This window comes from Mustela lutreola, chromosome 7 (assembly GCF_030435805.1).
Source record: "Mustela lutreola isolate mMusLut2 chromosome 7, mMusLut2.pri, whole genome shotgun sequence".
Lineage (NCBI taxonomy): Eukaryota > Metazoa > Chordata > Mammalia > Carnivora > Mustelidae > Mustela > Mustela lutreola.
In genome coordinates this window covers 43,755,667-43,781,254 of record NC_081296.1, presented here as the reverse complement: position 1 = coordinate 43,781,254, position 25,588 = coordinate 43,755,667, and the positions used below count along the sequence as shown (strand labels likewise).

The window sequence follows — 25,588 nt, the reverse complement described above, 5'->3', positions numbered from 1 at the left end:
TATGACAGCTTTGTAGGTCAGCAGTCTGACATGGTCTCACTAGGAAAAAGTGAAAGTATCAGTATAGCTATGTTCCTTTTTTTTTTTTTTAATTTTATTTATTTATTTGATAGACAGAGATCACAAGTAGGCAGAGAGGAAGGCAGAGAGAGAGAGAGATAGGCGGAAGCAGGCTCCCTGCTGAGCAGAGAGCCCGATGTGGGACTTGATCCCGGGACCCTGAGATCATGACCTGAGCCGAAGGCAGCGGCTTAACCCACTGAGCCACCCAGGCACCCCGCTATGTTCCTTTTGAAGGGCGTCTGTTACCTTGCCTTTTCTAGCTTTTAACGACTGTGTCTTCAAAGCTAGTGATGGCTGCTCAAGTCTATCTTCCACTGTGCTACCCTGACACTTCCCTTTTTTTATAGTCAAAGCTCCCTTAGCCTCCCTCTTATCTGGACACTTGTGATTACATTGGGCCTTTTGGATAATCCAGGATTTTCTCTCCATCTCAAGGTCATTAATCACATCTGTAAAGTCCCTTTTGCCATAGAAGGTAACACATTTACAGGTTCCAGGAATTAGAAGTTTAGGACATGAACATCTTGGAGGACCATTATTCTTTCTACCTACCATACTGTCTTAGTGGATGTACTCACTCATCCATCTTAAAAACCTGATAATAATTCTTGACTTCATTCTTTTCCTCAGCCTACCTCATATCTAGTCAATCACTGGGTCCTATCAATTCTGCCTCCTTAATTGCTCCATTTTTGTCTGTCCCTACTGCTCCTGCATTATTCTGGATCACCATGCTTATTGGAAATACTGCAGCTATTCCTTTGCTTCTAGACTCTCCACTTTCATTCCGTTCTCTACAGCACCATTACCTAATCAGCTTTCTAAAGAGGCTCCTGGGTGGCTCAGATGGTTAAGTGTCTGCCTTTGGCTCAGGTCATGATTTCTGAGCCGTAGGATTGAGCCCTGTGTCAGGTTCCCTGCTCGATGGAGAGTCTGCTTCTCCCTTTCCCCTTTGCCTCTCCCGACTTCGCATGCATGCTCTTGCTCTTGCTCTCTCTCTCTCTCTTAAAAGAATAAATAAAATCTTTTTTGAAAAATCAGCTCTAATAAAATGTGCATCTGATTATTTTACACCCTTGCTTCAAACCTCTCACTGGCTTCCCATTATTCTGTCTTAGGCTTGGGAGACCATTTGTACTCAGGCCTTCCTCTTGTTTAATCTTACGATTCTCCACTCCATCTATAGGCTATCATTAAGCTGTAGTGAATTGTTGTAAAATAAGAGAATATGTTTTCTCTCTAGTGCTGTGCATTAAAATGTGGCTAGTGAACACTTAAAATGTGACTAATGTGACTGAGGAACTGAACCTTTATTCCATTTTAATTAATTTCAAGTTAAATAGCCACATGTGGCTAGTGGCAACCAGTTTGCATAGTGCAGATCTAAAGCAGTGGTTCTCAGCCAAAGGCATTTTTGCCCTCTTTGGGACATTTGACAATATCTGGAGACATTTTTTATTTTCATAGGCAGGGTATGTGATCAGCATCAAGTGGATAGAAGACAAAGCTGTTTAAACATTCTACAAAACACAGGACATCACCTCATAACAGTCATTATCCCAAATTGTCAGTAGTGATGAAGTTGAGAAACTGTGGTCTAGACAATTCTTATTTTTGATGTTTTATTCTTTCTATTGGCTATCCCTACTTTTATTTTAAGATACATTTTAGATATCACCCCCTCTGGAATGGCATCTTTGATTTCTTGGGTCTGAGTTCGATACATCTTCTGTCCTATATTAACCTGTGCTTAATTACCTTTCTTGGTATTATGTAGTCACCTCTAAGATCATTATAATAAGCAGTTTTTATTTGTTCTTAGCCTCTTTAGTATAAAAACCTATTCATTGGAATGTGATTCAAAGGTACATGAAGATGATCAATATATATTTGCTAAGTGTGTGAGTATCAATTATTAAACATTGCAATTTAAAATATAAAGAAGGATTGCTACCTTCAATTTAGGCCTTTTAGACACCTTACACTTGCTAAAATATTTGAATTTATTTTTTGGAATTACTTCACATTTTACCAGTAAGAACAGAAACTTGTTTCATTCCTTGAGAGGAACAGAACATTTTTGTCTGACATTCTCCCCTTTTCCTTTGTTCTACTCTGCTTTACATATACCTCTTCCTTCCATCCTTTCCTATTAGGAGATAACCAGCCTAAACCATCACCACTCTAATCCATGGAGTACAGATGGGGAGCTGAAACTTAGTGCATAGATGCAGGAAGGATTTAAAGGAAGTGACGTGGAACCAAGAGGCCAAAAACTAAGGAAACTGATGAGCAGTATAGCAGAATTGCTCAGTTAAGGCTATAGAGAAATAGGCCTGAGTTTGAATCCTTGCTCTAGCCATTATTACCATTACTGTTTGGTTTTGGACAATATTTACCTAATTCACTTTTGTAAAAAAAGGACATAATAATAGTGACTGACCCACTGAGTTGTTGAGAATATTAAGTGAAATAATTAGTGTAAATACAGTGCCTGGCACATAGTGAGCACATATGGCAGCTTTAGTTGAAGATGTTATATGTGTAAATTGACAATGTGGTTGTAATTGGCTTAAATTACCATAAATTTGTTTCAAGAAGACTAAACATTAGTCAAAGACATGTTTTATGTTCATCATCACAGAACATACCATTTAAGAATGAATGCTCCCCATATGGAACCACTGAGAGGAGAGTATTGAATCCCTGAAACATAGTGAATGGAGGATGGGAAAGGTTGGGAATCTCCTGGCAAAAGCCATCCAAGAAGCCAGAAGGTGCATATTGTAGAACAGATGCCGATATCGACACTCCATACTCCCTCCTCCCCCGGGCCTTTGTAGATGCCGTTTCCTCTGCCAGCTGTGCCCTTCTCAAATTTTTCACTTGGATCATTTTTTCTCTTTTTTTTGGAATCAGCTCAGAAACGGTTCCTGAAAGTTTTGTTTTTCTGCTAGCAATGCATTCAGATAACAGATAACAGCAGATAACAGAAAACCAAATTATTAGTGGCTTACAGGAATTTTTAAGAGTTTGTGTTGTCTAGCAAGTCCAAAGTTAGGCATTCTAGAGTGGTGCTCAGCAGTGCCACCAGAGTTCTAGGCTCTTTCTTTTTTGCTGTATCATCTTTTACCCATTCACATCATCGATGGCTGTTGCACTTACATGCCTTTGTCCAAATGGTGAGGCAGGAAGAAGGGAGGAAGGGCAAAAGGGCCTTCTAGAGAAACTCTGTTTTTATTTTAAGATATTTGTTTCTATTCTGAAAACCCACTTCAGAACCTTCCATTTCCAGAGTAATGTCACTTGGATATTCCCAGCTATGCAAAAAACTGGACCATGGAGGGGTTTTTTGTTTTGTAGCCTCTATACCAGAGAAAGACAAAGAAGAATATACATACATACATAATACAAGTTCAACCTATCTGCCTTATCTTCTCATGTTAAAGGCCCCTCTTTTCATGCACCTCGTAAAATGTTCTGTGCTCGTATTAAAGCTCTCACCACATAGTATGCTAATCACCAGATTAATTTGTTTTCTTCTCCAAAATAAGAATTTTTAAGTAAAGACTGTCTTGTGGTCTTTGTATCCTCAGTGTTTAGCACAGTGTGTAGTATGTGGAATATACTCCGTAAACACTTCCTGAAAGATTATTCACAAGCAATAATTATCAAATAGAGGGACGCCTGGGTGGCTCAGTGGATTAAGCCGCTGCCTTCGGCTCAGGTCATGATCTCAGGGTCCTGGGATCGAGTCCCGCATCGGGCTCTCTGCTTGGCGGGGAGCCTGCTTCCCTCTCTCTCTCTCTCTCTGCCTGCCTCTCCATCTACTTGTGATTTCTCGCTGTCAAATAAATAAATAAAATCTTTAAAAAAAAAAAAATTATCAAATAGAGTGTATAATATGTATATAATGTCCCCACACAGAGAGTTCCTTTGTATTTGTTGTTGTTGTTATAGTATTTATTGAGTATTTATTACCAGATGCCAGACAAGTGCTTTACATGTTTTATCATTCAATCCGCTTAATTTGCCTCATCTGTTTTCATCTTCATTTTCCAGATAAAGAAGCAGGCTCGGATTGTTATGTAATTTGCCCAAGGTCCTAAAAATTGATAATTGGTAGGATTAGACTTTTAATCTAGGTAGTCTGACTCCAGATCCCAGGCGTTTAAAAACTGTGATACACTATTTCATTGTTTAAAGCATCTGAAATATGAGTTTGTATGTGAATTTTTATTTTTATTTTATTTTATTTTTTTATTTCATTATTATTTTTTAAAAGATTTATTTATGTATTTGACAGAGAGAGATCACAAGTAGGCAGAGAGGCAGGCAGAGAGAGAGGAAGAAGCAGGCTCCCTGCCAAGCAAAGAGCCCGATGCGGGGCTCGATCCCAGGACCCTGAGATTATGACCTGAGCCGAAGGCAGAGGCTTTAGCCCACTGAGCCACCCAGGTGCCCCATATGTGAATTTTTAAAATTTCTGTTTTATTATAATCAAGAAGATGTTTCTGAAAATTATTTTCTAACTTTAAAATAAATCTGAAATGAGGAAATTAAAAGCTAATTTCCTTTAATTTCCTTATCTTACTGAATTTAAGTAGCCAGTAATTCTAAATGCAATTTAATTTTTGTATGCAGCATGTTTGAATGCCCTTTAAAGAACTTCGGACATGCTCGCTAAGACAAAATAGCTAAAATTATTCTAATTATTTACATCAATTACGATTGCGAAAGCTGTGCCACTATGAAATACAGAAGTGAAAAATATAAAATTGTATCTGTGCTATTTTTAAAGCCCAGCATTTTGCCTGTTTAAAGACAAATGAAAATATTTATAGTGGTATAATTGTGAATAAAACTTTTCGTTAATGTTGTAATGCTTTTGCAGTGAAAACAGTTGATTTTTACTTTAATAATAGCAAATATATCTTAAACTAAATTTCTCATGAGTTACAGCACTTTTAGATCCATAATGTCATTATATGTTTGTAAAGCTGATCCAATTATATTTCTACAACCAATTTAATAGTCGAGATAAAATCTTACTCGATATATACGCAATACCAGTGGATTAGCTAGACCCCAGCAGAATTTGAAAGCTATTCAGTCCATATTGCTTAGTCACCTTAGTTCAGTTAAATGGGACTACCTGACAGCTGTAGAAGTTCTAAAATATGAAAGAAGTAGCCATGAGTTTTTTGGTATAGAAAAGACCTTGTTTGGTTAGAGCCAGTCATAGCAGGCTGGGAAATAATAGTTCATGTTTCCCACAATATGGTCCTTCGAAGAATAGTTCCATAAGATGTTAATATGTTACACAGAAAGTTCCAAAAGTCAAAAATGTTTCATGAACTTTGGATTAAAATGTGTCTTAAGAGCTATTAATACGCTGTTAGATACATCATGAATCTTAAGTACTCAGTGTGTTCCAAATTTTTACCCTCTAAAATTTAACCTTGAAACTAGTTTTCTAGGCCACACTATTGAGGAAATGATTGGTAAAATCTATAGGCAATTTTCTAGAATAGAAAGAGAAATTATTTAAAAAAAGAAGAAGAAGAAAGAAAGAGAAGTTATTTCCCATATGTTACCATTCAGAATTACCAGAATATTGAGAACTTCCTATTTATGTTACTGTGTTTTAGGCATTTGCACCACCAGGAAGCAATATTTCTACCAGTTCTAAAGTTCAGGTCTCCTAAATAGTTAGTTCTGCTTTGAAATTATTAGAATTAATAATGATCAAAAGAGGCAGGGAAGGCTATTTATTCTGGTTACTGTTAGGAAAGGCTAATGTAAATATTAAACAACATTCATTTTGGCAGGAAATCAGTTGAAAGCAAGAAGAAAAATATATGTCTCATAGACTTGGCAATTCAACAGCAAACCTGGTAAGAATATAAAATGGTAAGATTAGACAGTCTTTGCCTACCTTTCTTCTCATCAGTTTGAGAGATAAAAGTCTCACAACCAAGACTAAAGGAGGCTATTTTAAATGCCATTTGTGTCCATGTTTTAAACTTCTCAGGAGGCGTATATGGCCTTACTTCGAGGGCTCTAACTGATCAACAGTCTAAGAGAGGACTCTTATGTGTTGCCAGCAACTTCTCAGTCCAAAAAATGCTGCATTGATTGTCCCTTTTTTTGGTGACTTAGTGTAACCTAACAAAGCACTTACCCTTTGCTCTGCACTAAGGTCAAGTAAACTGACCTGGGCAAAATGTGAGTATGTCTAGAGTTCCTTGTCATCAATGAGTCTATAGGCTTCCTTACCTAAGTCTGCTCTACTGGGGTAAGGTTTTATTCATGGAAGTTGACCAAAAGTGGACTTTGTTGGATTATCATTAGGAAGAAGTGGAAAGTGATGTGAAATCGCCAGAATACTATTCCTTTTGGAGGGCTGGAGAAACCTGAAACTAGGTGACAAATGCTATCATTTAAATTATTCGAGTAGTGAGGCACTTTCCTTCCAGGGAAGAACTCTGAGGAGGGTCCTCTTGCAAGAGAATAGAGCAGAAAACGTGAAGATGTGTGTTTGAATCTGTATTCAGTGTATCCTACGTTCTGAATATTGATTCAGTAATTCTTTAGAGACTACTCTCTATCACCCACTCCCATTGGAATAGTGTTTGTCCTCCCTAGGGAAATGAACAAAAATGAACAGCCTAGGGGCACCTGGGTGGCTCAGTTGGTTGAGTGACTGGCTCTTGATTTTGGCTCAGGTGGTGATCTCAGGTTCCTGGGATCCACCCACATTGGACTTCACACTCAGCAGGGTATCTGCTTCAGGATTCTCTCTCCACCTCTGCCCCCATCCCCACCCCCTGCTTGTCCTTGACCTTGTAGACCAGAGGAACTACTCTAGAAACCCACAGGTTAGATCTGTTCCACAGAGGTGTTTTGTTTGGCCCTCTTTGACATTTTTAAATTTTTGGATTGGTTGTCGTTTTTCAAAATTGGGAGAGTTCACAGAAATTTGGTTTCTCTTCAAAATTCGGGACACTTAAGTCCTTACTTCCACATGACAGCAGTTGGCTGGGCTGATGTAGCAGCCATCTCTTTCCTTTTTTTTTTTCTTAAGATTTTATTTATTTATTTGACAGAGAGATCACAAGTAGGCAGAGAGGCAGGCGGAGAGGGGGGGAGCAGGCTCCCCACTGAGCAGGAGAGCCTGATGCGGGGCTCAATCCCAGGACCCTGAGATCATAACCTGAGTCAAAGGCAGAGGCTTAACCCACTGAGCCACCCAGGCGCCCCAGCAGCCATCTCTTTGAAACATGATTTGAACTCTTCAGTCTCTCAATCCCCACCAGGCTTTTAGCTCCTCAACATAGGTATTTTTTTTTTTTCTCTATAGTCTACCTTAATCATTTGCATTACCTGGCTGGCATTTGGGTTTGTGACCTCTCTTTTAGATTCTTTTGGGTCAGGGTTCTTCTGAGAGTCATTCTTTACAGAGTTGAGGGAGCCACGGTAGTATGTATGAGGACAGATAATAAGAAAACAGCCTCTCTTTTTATCTCTCAGTAATCTGGACTCTCTTTACTGTCAGTTCTTGCCGTGGCTGGCCATTACAACAACTGTCAATAGAAAAGCAAAAGTAGGGTAGAACAAAGAATTATGGTAGCTCTTTTGAGTCTATCCCATTTGACTAGTCATCATGCAAAACATTTTGTCTTCTTATTTCCCAATGAAACCTTCCCTTACCACTCTTATTTAAATTTCCCTTCCCAGCACTTTTTCTAAATAGCATTTATCATAATCATAGAACGGATGTTTTACTTTTAATTTTGTTGATTGTCTCTCTCCTAGTATTAAGATTTAAGGTCATGTCTAAAGCATAGTAGACACTCAGTGCTGGATGAAAGAATGAATGTTCTCATGTAATTTAAAATTTTTCAAGTCTGTCACATGGTTAATGTCTTAGGTTAGAAGCCATTACTGCTGCAAAGATTGGACAGGAACTAAAAGATACGTGAAACGTTAAGAGTGCGGTTTGTCTCCTGCCTGAGAACCAGACCAGTGGTGTTAGAGTTCTAAGATAGATGATACACTGCCAGGCATAATTTTGAGTATCTCACTCAAGGAATAATTTTTAAAGAAGAGGCACTTGTCCTCTCCTGCCCTCCAGAGATATGTAATATAATATGCCATCGAGGGGGCATATATGAAGTGTTTACAATTGGGAGACTTCTTCATCCTTTCCCTCCTTTATGGTGCAAAGCATGCTTTCTCACCTCAGATGTTTGCTGTAATAAATGCTAAATGATGACCAATGTTAACTTACTAACTCAGTCTTGATTAAAACTGAAAGTTTTGTTTGCAGTATCTAATTAAAATACATCCTAGCAGTGAAAAGCCCTTTTATTGTTAGAATAGAGATGGGGTTTATCTTGTGATGTGGCCTGAGGGTTGCTGTTAGTGAGCAAAGACCTATTTCAGAATCCGATTTTTTCCTTTCAGTCACTTGGTGAAGAAGTGGGTAAGTTTCAAAAGAAAGAGCATTTTTGTGTAGCATTTACAGGGGCAGGGAGGAAGACTTGACAAAAGGGCCAGATTTAAATAGCGGGTTTTGTTTTTTAGTATCATAAAGAAATAATCTATGGAGCCAGGCCATTTAGAGGATATTGAACCTTTTTCTTTTTTCTTTTTCTTTCTTTTTCTTTTTTTTTTTTTTTTTTTTTTTACATTAATCATGAGTTACTTCATCTTCCCTTTGTATGGGAGGACAGTACAGTCATAATGTATTGTTTTGTTTTGTTTTTCCTCGTGTTAGGGACTCAAGTGGACTGAATTGCCAGTAAGGCCCAAATCTTGAGTTCTAGTAACTCTTCTCTCATAATTATCAAGAATGCCCTAACCATTGTCAGCTACCTTTCAGATTCATTTTATTGTCAAAAAGAAAAATAGGAAAGAATAATGGCAATCTCTTACCACTACCTGAAAGAAGCTCAATTTTCATTAATATCTTGGTATTCATAAGAATAGGATAATACACAAAAGTGTGGTCTGATAGAAAACAAATGAATTCTTATAGCGTGGTTTTTCTATCTTTGTATATTTTAAGTCATTTCAAACTTATATTCTGAAAAGTAAACTATGCAAAACAAGGAGAGGTTACTAGGAATGGAAATACCAAGTCTATTTTAAAGCATGTTCTTTAAGATGACCACTGTTAGATACAAATAGATGTTTCAGTGTCCATGACATTCTCTTTAGCTTTTTTCTTCCATAAATTAATCTATTTCCAATTTTATTTGCGGAACTTTCCTAATATATTCCACAGAATCTACTGAGAAATACCTTACTTACCTGCATTGGAGTGTGATTTCCCCACTGCTTCTGCTGCAGCCCTTCAGGGCATATTGATGTCAGAATTTCTCAGCTAGATTGTAATTGAGGCAACCTGAAGGGTTTTTTGTTTGTTAGTTTGTTTCAGATTGTCATAGATTCTTTAGATCACCCAGCAGAATTAGAAGAAAGTAAGAAGCAAAGTTAGGGTTTCACTGAAGTTTGTCAGCCTTGCTTACTATTTTTAAAGCTGTCCCTTAGTAATTGATGTCTTTCAAATAGACTCAGATCACATTCTTAATCTCTGAACATATTATAAAGAAAGCTAAACCATTTTCATTTTATATCTAATTCAGTAGGTTTACAAATAGAGTAAATTCCCACAATAATACAAATATAATAAAACTTTTCTCCCCATTTGATTTATACTTTCTCGAACTGAGAATGGAAAAACAACTTCCTCTTACATTGCTTGTAGCAAGTAGCTCAAAAGAAAATCATACCCCATCCCCACCGTAGTTCTATCATAGCAGGTTAGGAAAGTGAAATTAAGACTTCTAAGCAACAAGCATTGAAAATTAGAGTCCTCGTTCCTTGACCTTTTTCTCTGTCTTCCTTATTCAATCCTTTGGGAGGACAGCTTTAACAACTGCTGGGGCCCGAGAGAATATAATATCAGGTATGTTGATTGTTTCCATAATTTTAAAAAGGCTATAGAATAAGGATCTACTTTTCCCCCTTTTTAGTCCTTCTGTCAATGTTGCTGGTGAAAAAGGTCTTTTACTGCGGTGCTCCAGAATCAGTGTCACCTGAGGAGGAAAAAAAAATTAGATTTTTTTTTTTAAGTTCTGGTTTTGCTTTGTTTTGGTAGTTTATAAAATCAAATGCAAATTCAAGCATGACTATCCTATCAGTGTATATATGTTCCATCCGCATATGGTTAACTGAAGAAATAGTCAAACTGAAGAATGTAGGTTTGTAGATTTTAAGCTTTAAGTTCTACATAAAAATTTAAGTTAAAACTTTTTTAAAAACCTTTTTCTGATACCACTTTGAAAAGTAAATTTTAAAGAACTAATTATGGTTGTGATACCCTGGTTGTTCCTCTTCCACCAGAATTCAGTCATTGTCAGCCTAGCCAGTTCTTTGAAGGGTATTTATACATCTCAATAGAAGAGTTTCAGTTTTTTCTGGAAATAAAGATAATGATCCTCAGATGTCAGTTTACCATGGATTTGCATAAAAGTTTCACAGTTGAGCCTTCACTTTGTTAGAGTCTTTGTTAAGTATCGGCCCTTACCCGGGGGGGCTTATTTGTGATCTTGTTACAAACAAACCTGAATAACATCTGAGAGGGAAGTCTCATAACAGGAAACACATCACTATAGCCAAACTGATTTCAAATAGAAAAAATTTGAGAAATTATAGCGTAAACCAGATCCAAGATGGTCCCTCAAAACAGGACCAGATCGGGGCGCCTGGGTGGCTCAGTGGGTTAAGCCGCTGCCTTCGGCTCAGGTCATGATCTCAGGATCCTGGGATCGAGTCCCGCATCAGGCTCTCTGCTCAGCGGGGAGCCTGCTTCCTCCTCTCTCTCTCTGCCTGCCTCTCTGCCTACTTATGATCTCTCTCTGTCAAATAAATAAATAAAATATTAAAAAAAAAAAAAAAAAAAAACAGGACCAGATCTCTCCATTCAGAGACTACCTTATAACTATATTCCATGGCAATAAATACAAACCATCTGCTTGAAGGGCTTCAAGTTCTGGTAGTCAGACATTTGAAATTCAACCTGATCCTTGGCAATCTATCCTGTTTATATTGATAGTTCAGAGGTAGATGTCTTGAGCATACAAGCAGGACTGCTAAAAATAAACTCAGTTTTTGAAATATAGTATATTGTTTCAAGTATTTTTTAATGATAGAAGACAAATGGGAAGTTACACATTTCATTCCATATTCAGCCTAGGAAGAGCTTTTATTTCTGACCTATTCTGCTTAAATTTCTAATTTCTAATTTCTAATTTCTATTTCATCTTGGTGGCTTAGGAGGGAATAGTATCTACCTTTTTCTATATTCACCCTGTGGAAAGTTAGTGTTGGTGGAACATTGTCTTCAGTAACTTAGGGGCAAGTGTGATGCTCATATATGAAATCTAGGAGCATTGTTCTACGTACCTCCTAAGTTAGTAGAGGTCACCAGGCTAAAATATTTCCTAGAAGACATCTTGCTTTTTCAAATAAAAGATTATGTACTTGTTGATAGAATTTAAATAATAAACTCTTCTACCAAAATCTCTTAAGCAGTTATATATTTCAGAATAATATATAATAATAATATCTATCATAGATAAATTTTATAAATTACTTTTAATCCTCACAAAAATTTTATGAGCATTTTATCATGGTTTTACAGATTACTCAGCTTGAACAGCTTGCTTAATATCACAAAGCTAATGAGTGCAAATCTGGAGTTTGGCTGTAAACCTTCTAATTCTATATTCTGCACCTCACTGCTGCTATATCTTACTGCTTTAGATAGATTAGATTTGAAGGGTCAGTCTATCAAGCTCAAGTAGCAGCTGTTTCATTTGCTTTTAATAGATAATATAGGTCATATATTCATACTGGTTATCAATAGGAAACTTGCCTGTTAAAGTAAGATTTATAAAAGCTCTATCAAAGCTGTGTTAATCAGTTATTGGGTAATATTTTTATAGAAAAATCTGGGACACAAGTTCAAGAAGGACCAGTGAATCATACATTTTGCTATATTGCACTCAAGGATAAATCGTTGATTTTTTCTAAATTAATAGAGAAAGATGTTTTTAAATACTAAAAGTAAAGATGGCATATCTTGTTAACCTGTAAGTAAACAAGAGTCCCATAATAGATATGGTATGAAAAAATGAGAAGGGAATTGGTGAACTACAATAAAGTATATTGGGCAATTAGCTAAACTTGTGGGAAATTTTTAATTAGAACTCTGCTTTATAGAAAAATAAATTCTAGGGGTATTAAACACCTAAATGTGAAAAACAATACTTAAAAAGAAAATAAGGAAAGGATTTCAAAACAAGACACAGAAAACACAGATTATAAATGCAAATGTTGATATATTTGACTTCCTGGAAATTAAAAACTTCTCTGCATCAGAGACTCCAAAAACAAAGTGAAAAGACAAGCTACAACTAGGAGAATGTAATAGCAGCATGTATAGCCAATGGAGAATTAGTATATAGACTACATGATAAATACTCTTTCAAATGTGTGGTTCCTTGAACAGTATGGTTCTTTAGATGAGATTCCTTGAATACCAGTATCAGCATCAGTGGGAACGATTAGAAATCTGGATTGGGCGCCTGGGTGGCACAGTAATTAAGTGACTGCCTTTGGCTCTCAGGTCCTGATCCCAGGGACCTGGGATCCAGCCCCGAGTTGGTCTGCTGGTTTGGTGGGAAGCCTGCTTCTCCCTCTGCGACTCTCCCTGTTTATATTCCCTCTGTCGCTCTCTGTCAAATCAATAAATAAAATCTTTTAAAAAAAATCAGGATTCTCTGGCCCCCAGTTGAGACCCTACTGATTTAGGAATTGTGAAGGTGGGGTTTTGCAATCTTTAACAGACTCTTCAGGTGACTCTGATGCATGCTAGAATTTGATAGCCTTTGTATCAGAGTAAACTCAAATGATAAATAATACGAAAAAATATTCGGTCTTCAACCAGAAAATTTAAGACTGTGAAATACTTTTTCATAGCCATAAGAGTAGCTAACATTTAAATCTTAAATTTTAACAAGGATATAGAAAAATTATAGTTTTGCTCTTGGAAATATAAATTGGCATAATGGTTTCAGGGAATAATTTGGAAATACCCAAATAAAGTTGAAGATTTGCATCTCTGATGACCAAGTATTTCTGCTTTTAAGTATTTACACTAGAAAAAACTCTAGCACAAAGAATACACCAGTCAAAATTTAAGGATTTTCACTGTAGTGCTATTTGAAATAATAAAATTTTATGATATTTGTCTATCAGTAAAGAATGAATAAGCTGCTTTTAATCCATGCAACTATTATGTAATCTGTTAAAGTCAACGAATTTGCAAATATGGCAAAAAGCATCATTTGAAAGTGAATAGTGAGGCATGTGTACCTACTTCCTGTACTTTGTGTGAAATTTAAAAAGTTAAATGGGATATTAAAATATTAAAAGGATTCCCTTCTTGCTCTATCTCATCTTTCAGGATTCTGTTTCAAAAGATGATTGAGTTTGGGGCACCTAGGTAACTCAGTGGTTGAGTAGCTGGCTCTTGATTTCAGCTTGGGTCATCATCTCAGATTCTAGGATCAAGCCCCAAATCAGGCTCCAGGTGCTCAGCAGGGAGTTTGCCTAAGGATTCTCTCTTTCCCTCCCTTGACTCTTCCTCCCACTGCTAGCACACTCTTTCTCAAATAAGTAAATAAATCTTAAAAAAAAAAAAAATCTTTAAAACAACAAAAAAAGGTGATTGCATTGCACAAAGAATCTTGTTCAATCTAATTGATCCCACTCAGGATCACATGATGTCAAACTGAATGCTGAATCTGATTGTTTGTTACAGGCTTTTCTGTTCAGGATGTGAAAGAGCAAAGCACTAACTAGGTCACATGCAGAATTAAGTTTGAGGTGGTTTCCTGGAAGGTTTTTTGATATTTCTTAAATCAAACTTTAGTTTAACGATTTCCTTTTGTATATCTTCTTACAAAGATTGAGATGTGTGTGAGAAAAGTCCTCATAACTTTTCAGAAGAGATCTTTGGGGCATCTGGATGGGTCAGTCAGTTAAGTGTGTGATCTTCATTTCTGCTTAAGTCATGATCTCAGGTTTGTGGGTTCAAGCCCCATGTTGGGCTCCAAGCTGGGTGTAGAACCTGTTTGAGATTCTCTCCCTCTCCTTCCTGCCCCTTCTCTCTCCCTCTCTTAAAAAAGAAGAAGAAAAAAAGGTCTTCAACCATGATAGTAGGAAATTATCACCTTAGTTCATTTAACTAACTTGGTAATATATGCGATTTCCCCTAAACTTGAAATTGGTTTCAATAACTTTGCTTTGAGAACTTAACTTCTTATGTGGGCTTTTTGTAACCTAGTCTACTTTGGATTTAATATGATAGACATTGTTGAGATTAGGTGAGATTAAGTGGGTGATGTTAATAATATTGAACAAAGTATTTTAGGAACTATATTTAAGATAGATTCAAGTAAGGGAAGGTTGGAGGTAGGGAAACCAGCTAGTGTTGTACTTTTTAGTGATTTCGAATCTTTCTAAGTTCCTTAGGGCAAGGACTATCATGTTGTTCATTTGGCATTTCCAGTCTTGGTAGGTTCATTTTGAATTTGTAATTATTGCAAATCATTTGTAGAACATGGCAGTAAATAAAATCGGTGAGTAAATGAATTCTTTACTGTTAAAAGAAAGCTAAACACCTAGCCTTACATAGTGACAAGGAAAATAAAGAGCCTGGCAGTATATGGGGTAAAGAGTTAAGAGAGCTAAATAAAGTGGAGTGTATGATGAGGAACAAAATTAAGCATACTCTAAAACTGAACACACTAGGGAACTGGAGAAAAGAAGGTGTTAAGGAACAGTTGGGAAAGAAAATATCTGTTTTGTTTTGTTTTGTTTTGTTTTGTTTTGTTTTGTTTGAGAGGAGAGTTATATAGGATATAGCTGATAAATCTATTAGGTATTGGAGTGAGAGCTAATTGGAAGAAGACCCCATAGACAGTGGAATGGAAAAAGAAAAAGTAGATTTGGGAGTTATTTACATGTAATTGATAGATTAAATCATTTTGTGGATGAATTCTAGGATTAAATTGTCTTATAGATGAATTCTGTTGAGACTAAGAATAGGCTGAGTTACGTTGTTTTAAACATTTTTAAAATTGGATCTGTGTTTTATTATATGAAGATAAATTCTGTTATCAGGACTGCCAATAATTTGTCCACGTTTTCAGTTGCAATGGAGTTTCACTTGAATTGGGCTACCAGAATTTCACTATATTTTTATTGTAACAGGGGTTTGTGGCACATTTAAAGCTACTTTGTTGCAAACAGAGCTGGGAAAGAAAGCTATATACAGTCCTCAGTATAGCAGAAATTATTTTAAAGGATAGGTTTAGAGACAAAAGGATATAGTTGCAGAAAAGCTACAGAGTCTTACAAATAGGTCCTCCAAATAGCCCCTGCTGCAGCTCTGTGAATAATTACATCTGCATTGTGTGCAAGGGGTTGTTGGTAGTACTTCAGTATTTTTACACCTCAGTTCTATCTCCATGTGTCAGTAGCATCATCAGTCATTTGTTCACAGAAGTCATCTCACCCATTTTGCATTTGTAAGGAAAATTGGACAGAGCACCAAAGCTTCATAGTCGTTAAATAGTTAGGCTAAAACTAACTGATGAATGTTCTTTTGACTGCTAGTCTAGAACTTTTCCTGTAATCCTGTGCAGTACTCCTTCTTTGAATGTGATTAAAACTGAGAAATTTTTTGTCTAAACATTGATTTTATTTGTATCTAGAGTATAAGAATTGAAAGTACCAGGGGTGCCTGGGTGGCTCAATGGGTTAAAGCCTCTGCCTTCCGCTAGGGTCAGGATCCCAGAGTCCTAAGATGGAGCCCACTTTCTGCCCAGCAGGGAGCCCGCTTCCCTTCCTCTCTCTCTGCCTGCCTCTCTGCCTACTTGTGATCTCTGTCTGTCAAATAAATAAATAAAATCTTAAAAAAAAAAAAAAGGAAATTACCATTTTCTCTTAGTAACTTTTTATGTGCAATAAATTTGTCAAACAACTTAACTATTACTTTACTGATGAGAAAAAAGCCTAATTTTTTTCTTTGGCAGGTGATTCATTCTATCTGGTTTAATCTACACAGTCAGTATTTTTTCATTATTATTTTTTATTGAAGTATAGTTGACATACAATGTTGCATTAGTTTCAAGTGTATGACAGTGATCCAGCAAGTTTCTATACATTATGCTATGCTGACAAGTGTAGCTACAGTTTGTCACCGTACAATGCTATTATAATACCATTGACTATATTCTTTATGCTGTACCTCTCATCCTTATGACTTACTCATTCCATTACTGGGAGCCTGTATCTACTGCTCCCCTTCACCCATTTGCCCATCCCCTCCCTTCTAGCAGCCACTGGTTTGTTCTCTGTACTTACAGGTCTGTTCCTACTCTTTTTTGTTTGTTTCATTTTTTAGATTCCACATAGGAGTGAGATCAATGGTATTTGTCTTTCTCTGACTGACTTATTTCACTTAGCATAAAACCTTCTAAGTCCATCCATCTTGTTGCAATTAGCAAAATCTCATTTTTTACAGCTGAGTAATAGTCCATTGTATATCTATACCGCATCTTTTTTATCCGTTCATCTATCACTGGACACGTAGGTCGCTTCCATATCTCGGCTATTGTAAATAATGCTACAGTAATCATAGGGATGCATATATCTTTTTGAATTTATGGTTTCATTTTCTTTGGGTAAATACTCAATGGAATTACTAGGTCATATGGTATCTCTGTTTTTAGAGAAACCTACACAGTGTATTCCACAATTGCTGCACCTAAATTGGTAAATTCATTCCTACCAACAGTACATGGGTGTTAGTAAATTTTGTTGAGGGATAAACAAGGTTTTAAAAATGTTTTCCTTTTCATCTTTTGTAACTAGAAAGAAGTTGAGAATTTTACAGACCTAGAGAAACTCTACCTCTACCTTCAGCTGCCTTCTGGTCTCAACAATGGAGAGAAAAGGTATATCTCTTCTTGCTTTTGCCTTAATTACAGTGTTAATAGGACATTCCTATGGTGTGTGGGGTGTGTGTCATGGTTGTTATTGTTGTGTGCTATTCCGAAAATCATCAGAAAACAGAATGGCAAAATAGTAGATCTTTTAGTCTTTGATCATATTTGGTTAAGTGTTTACTTATAGTTTTTGCTGATTCATTTTTACATCTGGGTAAATACTATGAAATGTAATTTGGGTTGTTTTTTAAACAGATCAATGTATTTATGCAGTGTGAAGGATTGTAAAAATTGGACAGAAAAGCAAAAAATAAATCATGCATATTATAAGCAATGAAGCTACAGGAGTTTTGTTTTTGTTTTTTAGTACTGCTAGGTGAACAGTTGACAGAATATCAAAAAGAAAAATTTAAATTGCATATATGGAACATGAATTTATTGTAAATATAAGATACTTTAAGTGTGTTTGAGAATATTGCTATATTTTCATTACTAAAAATATTTAATAATTTCATGTAGAAAATAGAGGTGTTAGCTCATGCTTGCTATTAAAAGTTTCATTATTCTAAGTTTCTCAAAGTTCATTTCATTCATGTAAGTTATACTTAAAATTCTGTTACTTTATAATTGTGTATAAAAGAAAACAACATGAAAATTCTGTTGCTTTTACCCCTTCTCCCTCAAACCAAATTTTATAACCATTTTAATCATCTTTTTGTCCTAGAAACTTGCTCACTATCTTCTTTGGAATTAAATAAGTTATTGTTCTAGTTAGCTGGGATGAATGTCAGAATCAATAAAGGATCTTCCCTTATGTTATCTTGGGTGTACATTTTATAGATTTAGTTTATAAATGACTCTGCCGTATAGTAAAAACTTAGGATGTATAGTAGAAGTATTGGTCTGGAGAAGGACTGTTGCAGGAAGTTGTAGGAAGGACTGACTGTAGGAAGAAGTTTGTCTTCTCAAAACCTGTCTGGTGTGAATCGCATTCTGGAGCTTGGAGGGCTCAAGGGTAGTTATTTGAAAATACTAAGCAAATAGAAACTATTTTTTTCTATAGCTTGCTTTAAAACTTTGATGATTTGGCAAATTTAGGCAAATGAACAGGCAAGTAAGTGAACAAATATCCACTTTGAGGTCATTTTCACCAAAACGAATACCTTACATTGTCAGTGCTCCATCACCTGTGCCTCTGTAGAGACCATCGGAGGGATGCAGCAGGGCAGTAACTTCGGTCAGTCACTAGCTGTAGAAAATGGCTCACAACCACAGGTGGGCAATTTGCATATAGATAACTGGGCATCTACTGTATGGTTTGAGTTTGGTTTGGTCACTTATAGTGTGTTTACACACAATTCTTTAATGGAACTTATAGGCTTGGCTCAAAAATTATCAATCAGTTGCTGTCTCGTTCAGCTAAAACATGTTTTTGTTTTATAATCAGTGATCAGAATGCCGTGTCATCTAGTCGGGCACAACAAATGCATGCCTTTTCCTGGATTCGAAATACGCTGGAAGAACATCCTGAGACTTCATTGCCCAAACAAGAAGTCTATGATGAGTACAAGTAAGTATCATGTGCATACATTAGGCATGTTGATGTGTTAAACCATTTAAGTACTATATTTGGCCATAATAATTTGTTTTATCATTAGTAAATATCACAGTGGTATGTGGGATTTTGACTTAGAGATTTCTAAGGTTCTTTCCATCTGTAAGCTTCTCTGGTAGCATATATCATCAAGGACAGATACTGAATGAAAGGATTTCTCTTTGGATGATAGGAGGGATGTTTGAGGGTAGAATGATGATGATAAAGGATTGATGAATGAAAGGGATCCTATAGAGTTCTTAAGGATGAAAGGAAGGGTGTGTCTGGAGTTAGAAGAATAGTGGAAGGCAATAAATAAGTCAATGTGTAAGGGAAAACTAAAACATGTTTTTAATTTAGACTTCCTACAGGCCTTTTTCATATGTCCAAAACTGTTCTAATCCTTCTCTATACCAACCAAAAAACAAAAAAGCTAAGTTTCTAGAATATTGTGAAATACGTATTCATGAATGAGGGAGTTCAGTGGCTTGTATGTATTAGACTTTCAAATAATGTCATTTGTACAGATAATTTATTTAAATATAGGAAGCAAAAATAAAGAGACTAATGGGCCTTCTGGATAAAGACAATGTAATAGTTGCTAAGTCTAGTTTTGTTTAACATTTTTGACAGAATTTATTCTGGCAGAGTAAATAAAACCAACATTTTAAGAGTATTTAAGTGTCACACCAGCAAGCATTCATGTGTCGTATTTATACAGTTTGAAAGAAAAGTGTCAGATAAATGCTATTGTTAACCAGTGTAAGATCATGCTAAGATCATACACTTGTAAGATCACACACTTACTGAGATGTTGGTATTTAGAAAGAAAACCTCTACCTTCATTCAAAATTGATTCCCTCACCTTAAGGAACATAATGGAGCTAGAGAAAGTCGAGAGACTAATGTCTGAAATGATCAAGGGAACAACATTAAACTGAAGAGCCTTAGATTTTTTCTTTTTTTTAAGAAAATTAAATCTAAGAGTGTGTGTGACCCAAGTCTATAATAAGGTTCATTCTCTTAATTTATAACAATCTGTTGAATACCTGCTCGTGCCAGACCCTGTATAAATTCTGAGGATATAATGAATAAGAGACAGCTCCTCTCGTTCATGAAAAATATGTTTGTATTTATAGTAAGTATTTTTCACTAAACCTAACTAATTAAAACAGATAACCCTATAAAACTACAAAGAAGCAAATATTAATTAAAAGGGTGTTAATATCAGTAAACATATGATATGTTGAAGAAACTCTGGACTGAGTATCAACAGAATAGATAACTGTCATTAAAGTTGTGACCTAGACAGTTGTTTTAACAATTCTTTTTGTCAGATGCATTATCTATAAAGTGAGGCAATTGAAGAAGTATGAGGTTTCTTATAGCTTTAAAATTCTAAAAGTTGTCTGAAGTAGGAAATGTTGAGGAACAAGTTATCCAGAGATGTCTTGCTAGTTTCCCAAAAGAGAAAAATGGATAAAATAATATATGACATTTTCATAATGAATTAATCAGAGAACTTGAAATATTCATATTTTTTTTGAAATCACATCTTTCCACAGTAGAACCCTTTTTTGCATTGTCATTAGAGACTGTACCCTGCCTTTGTGGAACTGTGATTCTGGCCCACTAAAGCAGTCCTTATGTTCCTAAAGGTTTCCTGCCTTTGTTCTATTTTTCTATTAAATCATTTTCCAAGATTCCTATAAACTCTTATAATTCTTTTCATTATGAAAAGTTATAGGTTTTTCCTAAACAAAAAAGAAATAAAGCATTTCATCGTTGTGTGGAAGCAGTGGGAGCTTCAATTTTGAGTAATTAAGTTGCAGTGGTAGTGGAGAGCAGCAGAGATAAAAGGAAGGGACCTTGACTAGAGTTGAAAGGGGAAGTAGTAGTTAGGGGAAATTTTTTATAATAATGTGACTAGGAAAGAAATACCTGTTTTGTTTATGGAATGTGAAAGAACCGTGGTAATGATTATGCCTCTGTAGAATACTATAAAGTACTATATCTCAGTCTGGGTATTTTAATTCAAAAACCATTTCACTAAGAATATACTTTATTTTCATTTGTATTCCCTACAGGGTTTCCACATACTAGACACTAATTTAATATTAAGAGCAATTAGAATGGACTCTGATCCCTGACATTGATAATAAAATTTCAGTGTTTTGAGACTTAAGTCTTTTAGTGTATTCTTGTCCCCATTGTATAGATAAAAACACTGAAAACCAGGAAGTTAGGTGACTCTCCCAGTGTCACAAAACTAGTTTAGGGGCCAATATATTCCTAGAACTCAGGTTCCATGAGTGTTTCATAATGAGTGAGAAGGCAAAACTTGTTAAATTTGAGTGATAGCATACTGTGTGGGTAGAAAAGGTTGGTCAAGTATTTAGAAGTAAAGTTGGCTATGACTTCTCCTTAGGCTGAATAAATAAGCTGCTCAAAATACGGATTAGTATACATACTATAAATAATACAACTGGGATAAGAGACATAGCACAGTAAGATGTATTAGCATGACATGGGCTGAGAAGAAAGTATGGGGCCAAAACTTCATAGCGCGTGGGAGCTCCAGATTCAAATCATTCTTTCATTTGATTATCCATTGCCTAAACCATAATTTGCCATGTGGGTTTAAAAAACTTGAGAGATGAAAATGTAGGAGGACTATAGACAGGCAAGAAGTAGATCAACATATCAGGAAATAACTAGTTAAAAAGTTTTTAAATTATTTTAAGTTGTATTGTCCAAAAAAAGCAAAATGAAGTTTAACTACATTTTTTTTAAGTACAAGAGTTTTAAATCACAGAAGAGACTTCAGTTAGACAAAAAATTACATTTTTCTCTGAAAATATTTTTAGAGAAATTTTGTCCTTTCCTAATGGCCTTTTAGACTAATTAATCATCTTCCTATTTGGAGTACCTTAATGAGGTTTCCTGCAAAAAAACTTAACATAGAATGACCAGTCATAAATTGATTCTATTTTAAATACTCACTGAAAAAAAATGTTATTAAATATACCTTTATTTTAAATGATTCTATTGTATATAGACCCTTGTATAATTTATTGCAATGATGTTCAGATATATTTTTTTGTGAAATTAATCCCTTTTACAGTCATTAAAATCAAAATCCCTTTGAGAGAAAAAATGAGGGTATAATCTAAAATAGCACTGTGACTGACTTCTTTTAACTCTATTTTCATGCTAAATTAAGTACTAATAGAAACAGAAAGCTTTAAGGGGCTTTCAGCATGCAAAAACAGCTTAATTTACAAATGATCCTGAACTTTTATATTGGTTGAAACTTGGATTCTGATAATCTCGTGTTTATGAAAATGATCATTAATGTGTTTATATTATTTTTGAATTACAAAATTAGTATGTGTTCATCATTACAGTTTTGGGAAAGAGTTATAAATGTATTTTTTTTAAAAAAGCTGGTACCAGTAAATCTTACTATCTAAAAATAACCACTTTGGTTTTTTTCTTTTTATTTTTTTCTAATACCTTCTTCTGTGTATATGTTCTTGTTATTGTTTAACTAAATTTGGCCCCACTGGTTACACAATACTTGAAGGGGGAACTGTGGCAAATAACACTGCAGTGAACATTCTTGATGATATAATTAATTCAGTGTATGTTATTAAAGTTGAGATTGCTGGTTTATGGACCTTTATATATTAAAGATATTAACTATTAAAATGAAATGTTTTTTCAAGATTACTGTTTATTGTTTTTGTTAATCTCTTTATAAGTAGTCTGATTTAGCCACTTTCTTTACAGCTTATAGCATTGCTGTTATGCTTAGAACTTCCCCATGCCTCTAGCGGCTGAATACCCATGTATTTTTCCTAGATTTTTAAAAAGATATCTCTTATTTCACTTTTCATGCATAATCCATTAGTCCATCTGGTATTTATTTTGGTGAATGCCATTAGATAAGGCACTAATTTCATTTTTTTCCTGAATATTGTTAACTAATTATTCCAGCCTCATTTATTGAATGATTTTTTTCTCTTTAATACACTAATCTATAATATAACTTTGAACTTACTAAAGCCCTTTTTGGCCTCGGTTTTTTTCTTTGATATTTTCTGTTCTTATTCCAGTACCATATCATTTTTAATATTTTAACTATTAACTATTTGAAAAACTGGTAGGACCAGACTCCTCTTACTATCCTATCCCTCTTTTTAAAAATTTTCCTTGGTTTTATTTTCAGACCAGTTAATGTTTTTCATATCAAGTTTGGGATCACTTTTCTAAATTTAAAAAAGGAAACCTCAAAGGAATCTTGATTCAAAATACATTAAATATGAAATCTTATATTAGAAAAATTAATTCCAGAGCTAGAAGTATGTTTCTTAATTTACATCTTTCTCGTACCCTTCATTGACGTTTCTGTTTTTTTCCCTTCAATTAAGTCCACTTGTTTTTCTAATTAAGTTTTATTTCTTGGTAATTTTTATAGTATTATTTATATTAAAAATATTTTTTCTATTGCTTTACTGTTGATTTGTTTAGATTTATAGGATATCTGTAGACTTCTATTTATGTTGTACATTTTATACTTACTGAATTTTTCAGTTGTTACTTTTGACTTGAATAAAGTTTATTCTGTATGTCTTCTTCATTCTCTTTATTTTATTACATGTAATGGGTTTTCCTTCTGATTTTAAATAATAACAATGATGGGCATCATTTTCTCTTACAGTTCTTTGATGTAAAGGATGTATCATTTATAGTTTATCAGGACTTTATTTGCTATTTTGTAAGAAATGGATATGAAATTTATCAGATTCATTTGGGCATTTATTGAGATTATTATGAAGTGCTTTTTTCTTTGAGCTATTGATGTGATATATAAAGATATTACCTAACATATAAACCCTTCTTTTAGTTCTAGAATGAATGTTCTCTTCATATCAAGATGTGTAATCTTTTAGTGTGCTGTTGATCTCTGTTTTCAAGTATATTATTTAGGATCTTTGCATCTGTATTTATGAGTGAATATTTTGGTCTGTAATTTTCTTTTTTTGTGCTATCTTTGTCAGGTTTTGATATCAGGGTTAGGCCAGCTTCGTAAATGAATTGGAACTCTTTCCCTAAATTTCTGTGCTCTGGAACAGTTTATATAGCATGGGACTTATTTGTTCTTGAAAGTTTTAAAGAACTCAACTATAAAACCATCTAGGCCTGGAGCCTTTGTTGGAGGTAATTCTTTGACAATTTTTTGTGGGTTTTTTCTGGTTAGGTTTTTACTTCATTAGTCAAATTTAGTAATTTGTTTTTCCTTGAATTCAGTCACATTTTCAAATGTATCCGCATAGCATTACATATATTACTCTACTAAATTGAGTTATCTTCTATATCTCATATCTATTTTTGTGTTTCTAGTTTTTAAACATTTGCATTTTACCTTTTTTTTTCAAATTATACTGAGTTGTAGTTTATTTCTATTGTTTTTTTGTTTTGGTTTGTTTCTTTGTTTTGTTTTGGTTTTTTGTTTTTTCTTTTCCCAGAAAAAAAATGAAGTTAAGATATATCAGGATGTTTTGGTTTGGTTTTGGGTGGATTTTTTGTCCTTTTCTTACTTATTAGGTGCCTTTCTTTTCCTTCTCCCAATTTCCTTGGGATTTTTTTCTTACTCTTTAAATGGAATTCTTTGTTTTCATTCTTTTCATATTTAAGATATGAACATTTGTATCTATGAGTTCACCTCTGATTATGGTTTTGGCTATATTCCTTAGGTATGGATATGATTTGTTAAATTACCATTATGTTCTAATAGTGTGATTTTTATAGCTCTCATTTCTTATTTGACCCAAAATAGAAGTTTGGTGGGTTTTTTTTTTAACTTTTCATGTGCTTAAGAGAGTTCTTTCATTTTCTTTTGTTTTGCACTTGATTAATTTGTGGCTTCATTATATTGGATCAAAGAGTGAAAGTCATTCAGTTTCTGAATTTTTATATTTGTTGAGGTCTACTTTTAGCGTAACGAATTAGCAGTTTCTATAAGTACTTCTGGACATTCTTTTTATATCACTGTGTATTCAAGTATATTGATATGTGCTAAGTCCACTTTTTTATATTTTTCAAATCCTACAAATTCTATGAAATCCTTTTTTTCTGTCTGTTTAATCAGTTGAAGATGAGTAGTATGTTAATCTCTTACAAAGTCACATTTCTCACAGTTCCTCTTAATATTTTTAATGGGTTTTGTTTTATAGATTTCCAGGCTGTTTGATAGAAGAAAAGGTTCATGCTTTTTATCTTTGTTATAGTTTTGGCCTTTTGTCAACAAAAAATGATCCTGTGTCATATTAAGTGTATTTTGTGTTAAATTCTCCTTTGATATGAATATTTTTGACCCAATCTGGGTATCTGTCATATATATATATATATATATCTCCATCTTTTTTTTTTAAGCCATTTGTGTCATTTTATGTAAGCTGTTTTATATTACGTTTCTAAAGTTGTTTCTGGTCTTGAAATCTGATCAATAGAAGAAGCTGATAGAATGAACCAATCTAGAAAGTCTGTATTGTTAGAAACACTTAGCAACAGGGACAGTAGTAGCTGCTGCTGCTCTCTCCTGTTGCCTGGGAAAGAACATAAGCATTAATCTTAAACGGATTTCTTACTAAATAATATATGGCCTGTTTTAGCACTCCTGAAATTCTGTTTGCTTTCATTCTGGGTAGAAGCACAAACTCTCAGATTTGTAAACTTCACAACTTTGGCTGCAGTGTTTTCTGTTAAACAAATGTTCTCTCTAAATCCCTTTTTAAAAACTCTCTAATGTTTTAAGGAGTATGATTGTGTTAATTTT

At 34.7% G+C, this 25,588-nt stretch overlaps 1 protein-coding gene across 3 annotated transcripts in view; it reads left to right on the top strand.

Moving 5' to 3' along the window:
- RFX7 (regulatory factor X7) overlaps positions 1-25,588 on the top strand; it is a 141,155-nt gene that overhangs the window by 74,144 nt on the left and 41,423 nt on the right. For all 3 annotated transcript variants that reach the window (XM_059180579.1, XM_059180578.1, XM_059180577.1), the window contains 2 exons: positions 17,080-17,162; positions 18,601-18,723. In XM_059180579.1, coding sequence (XP_059036562.1) covers positions 17,080-17,162; positions 18,601-18,723 — 206 coding nt within the window. The remainder of the gene's footprint in view (positions 1-17,079; positions 17,163-18,600; positions 18,724-25,588) is intronic.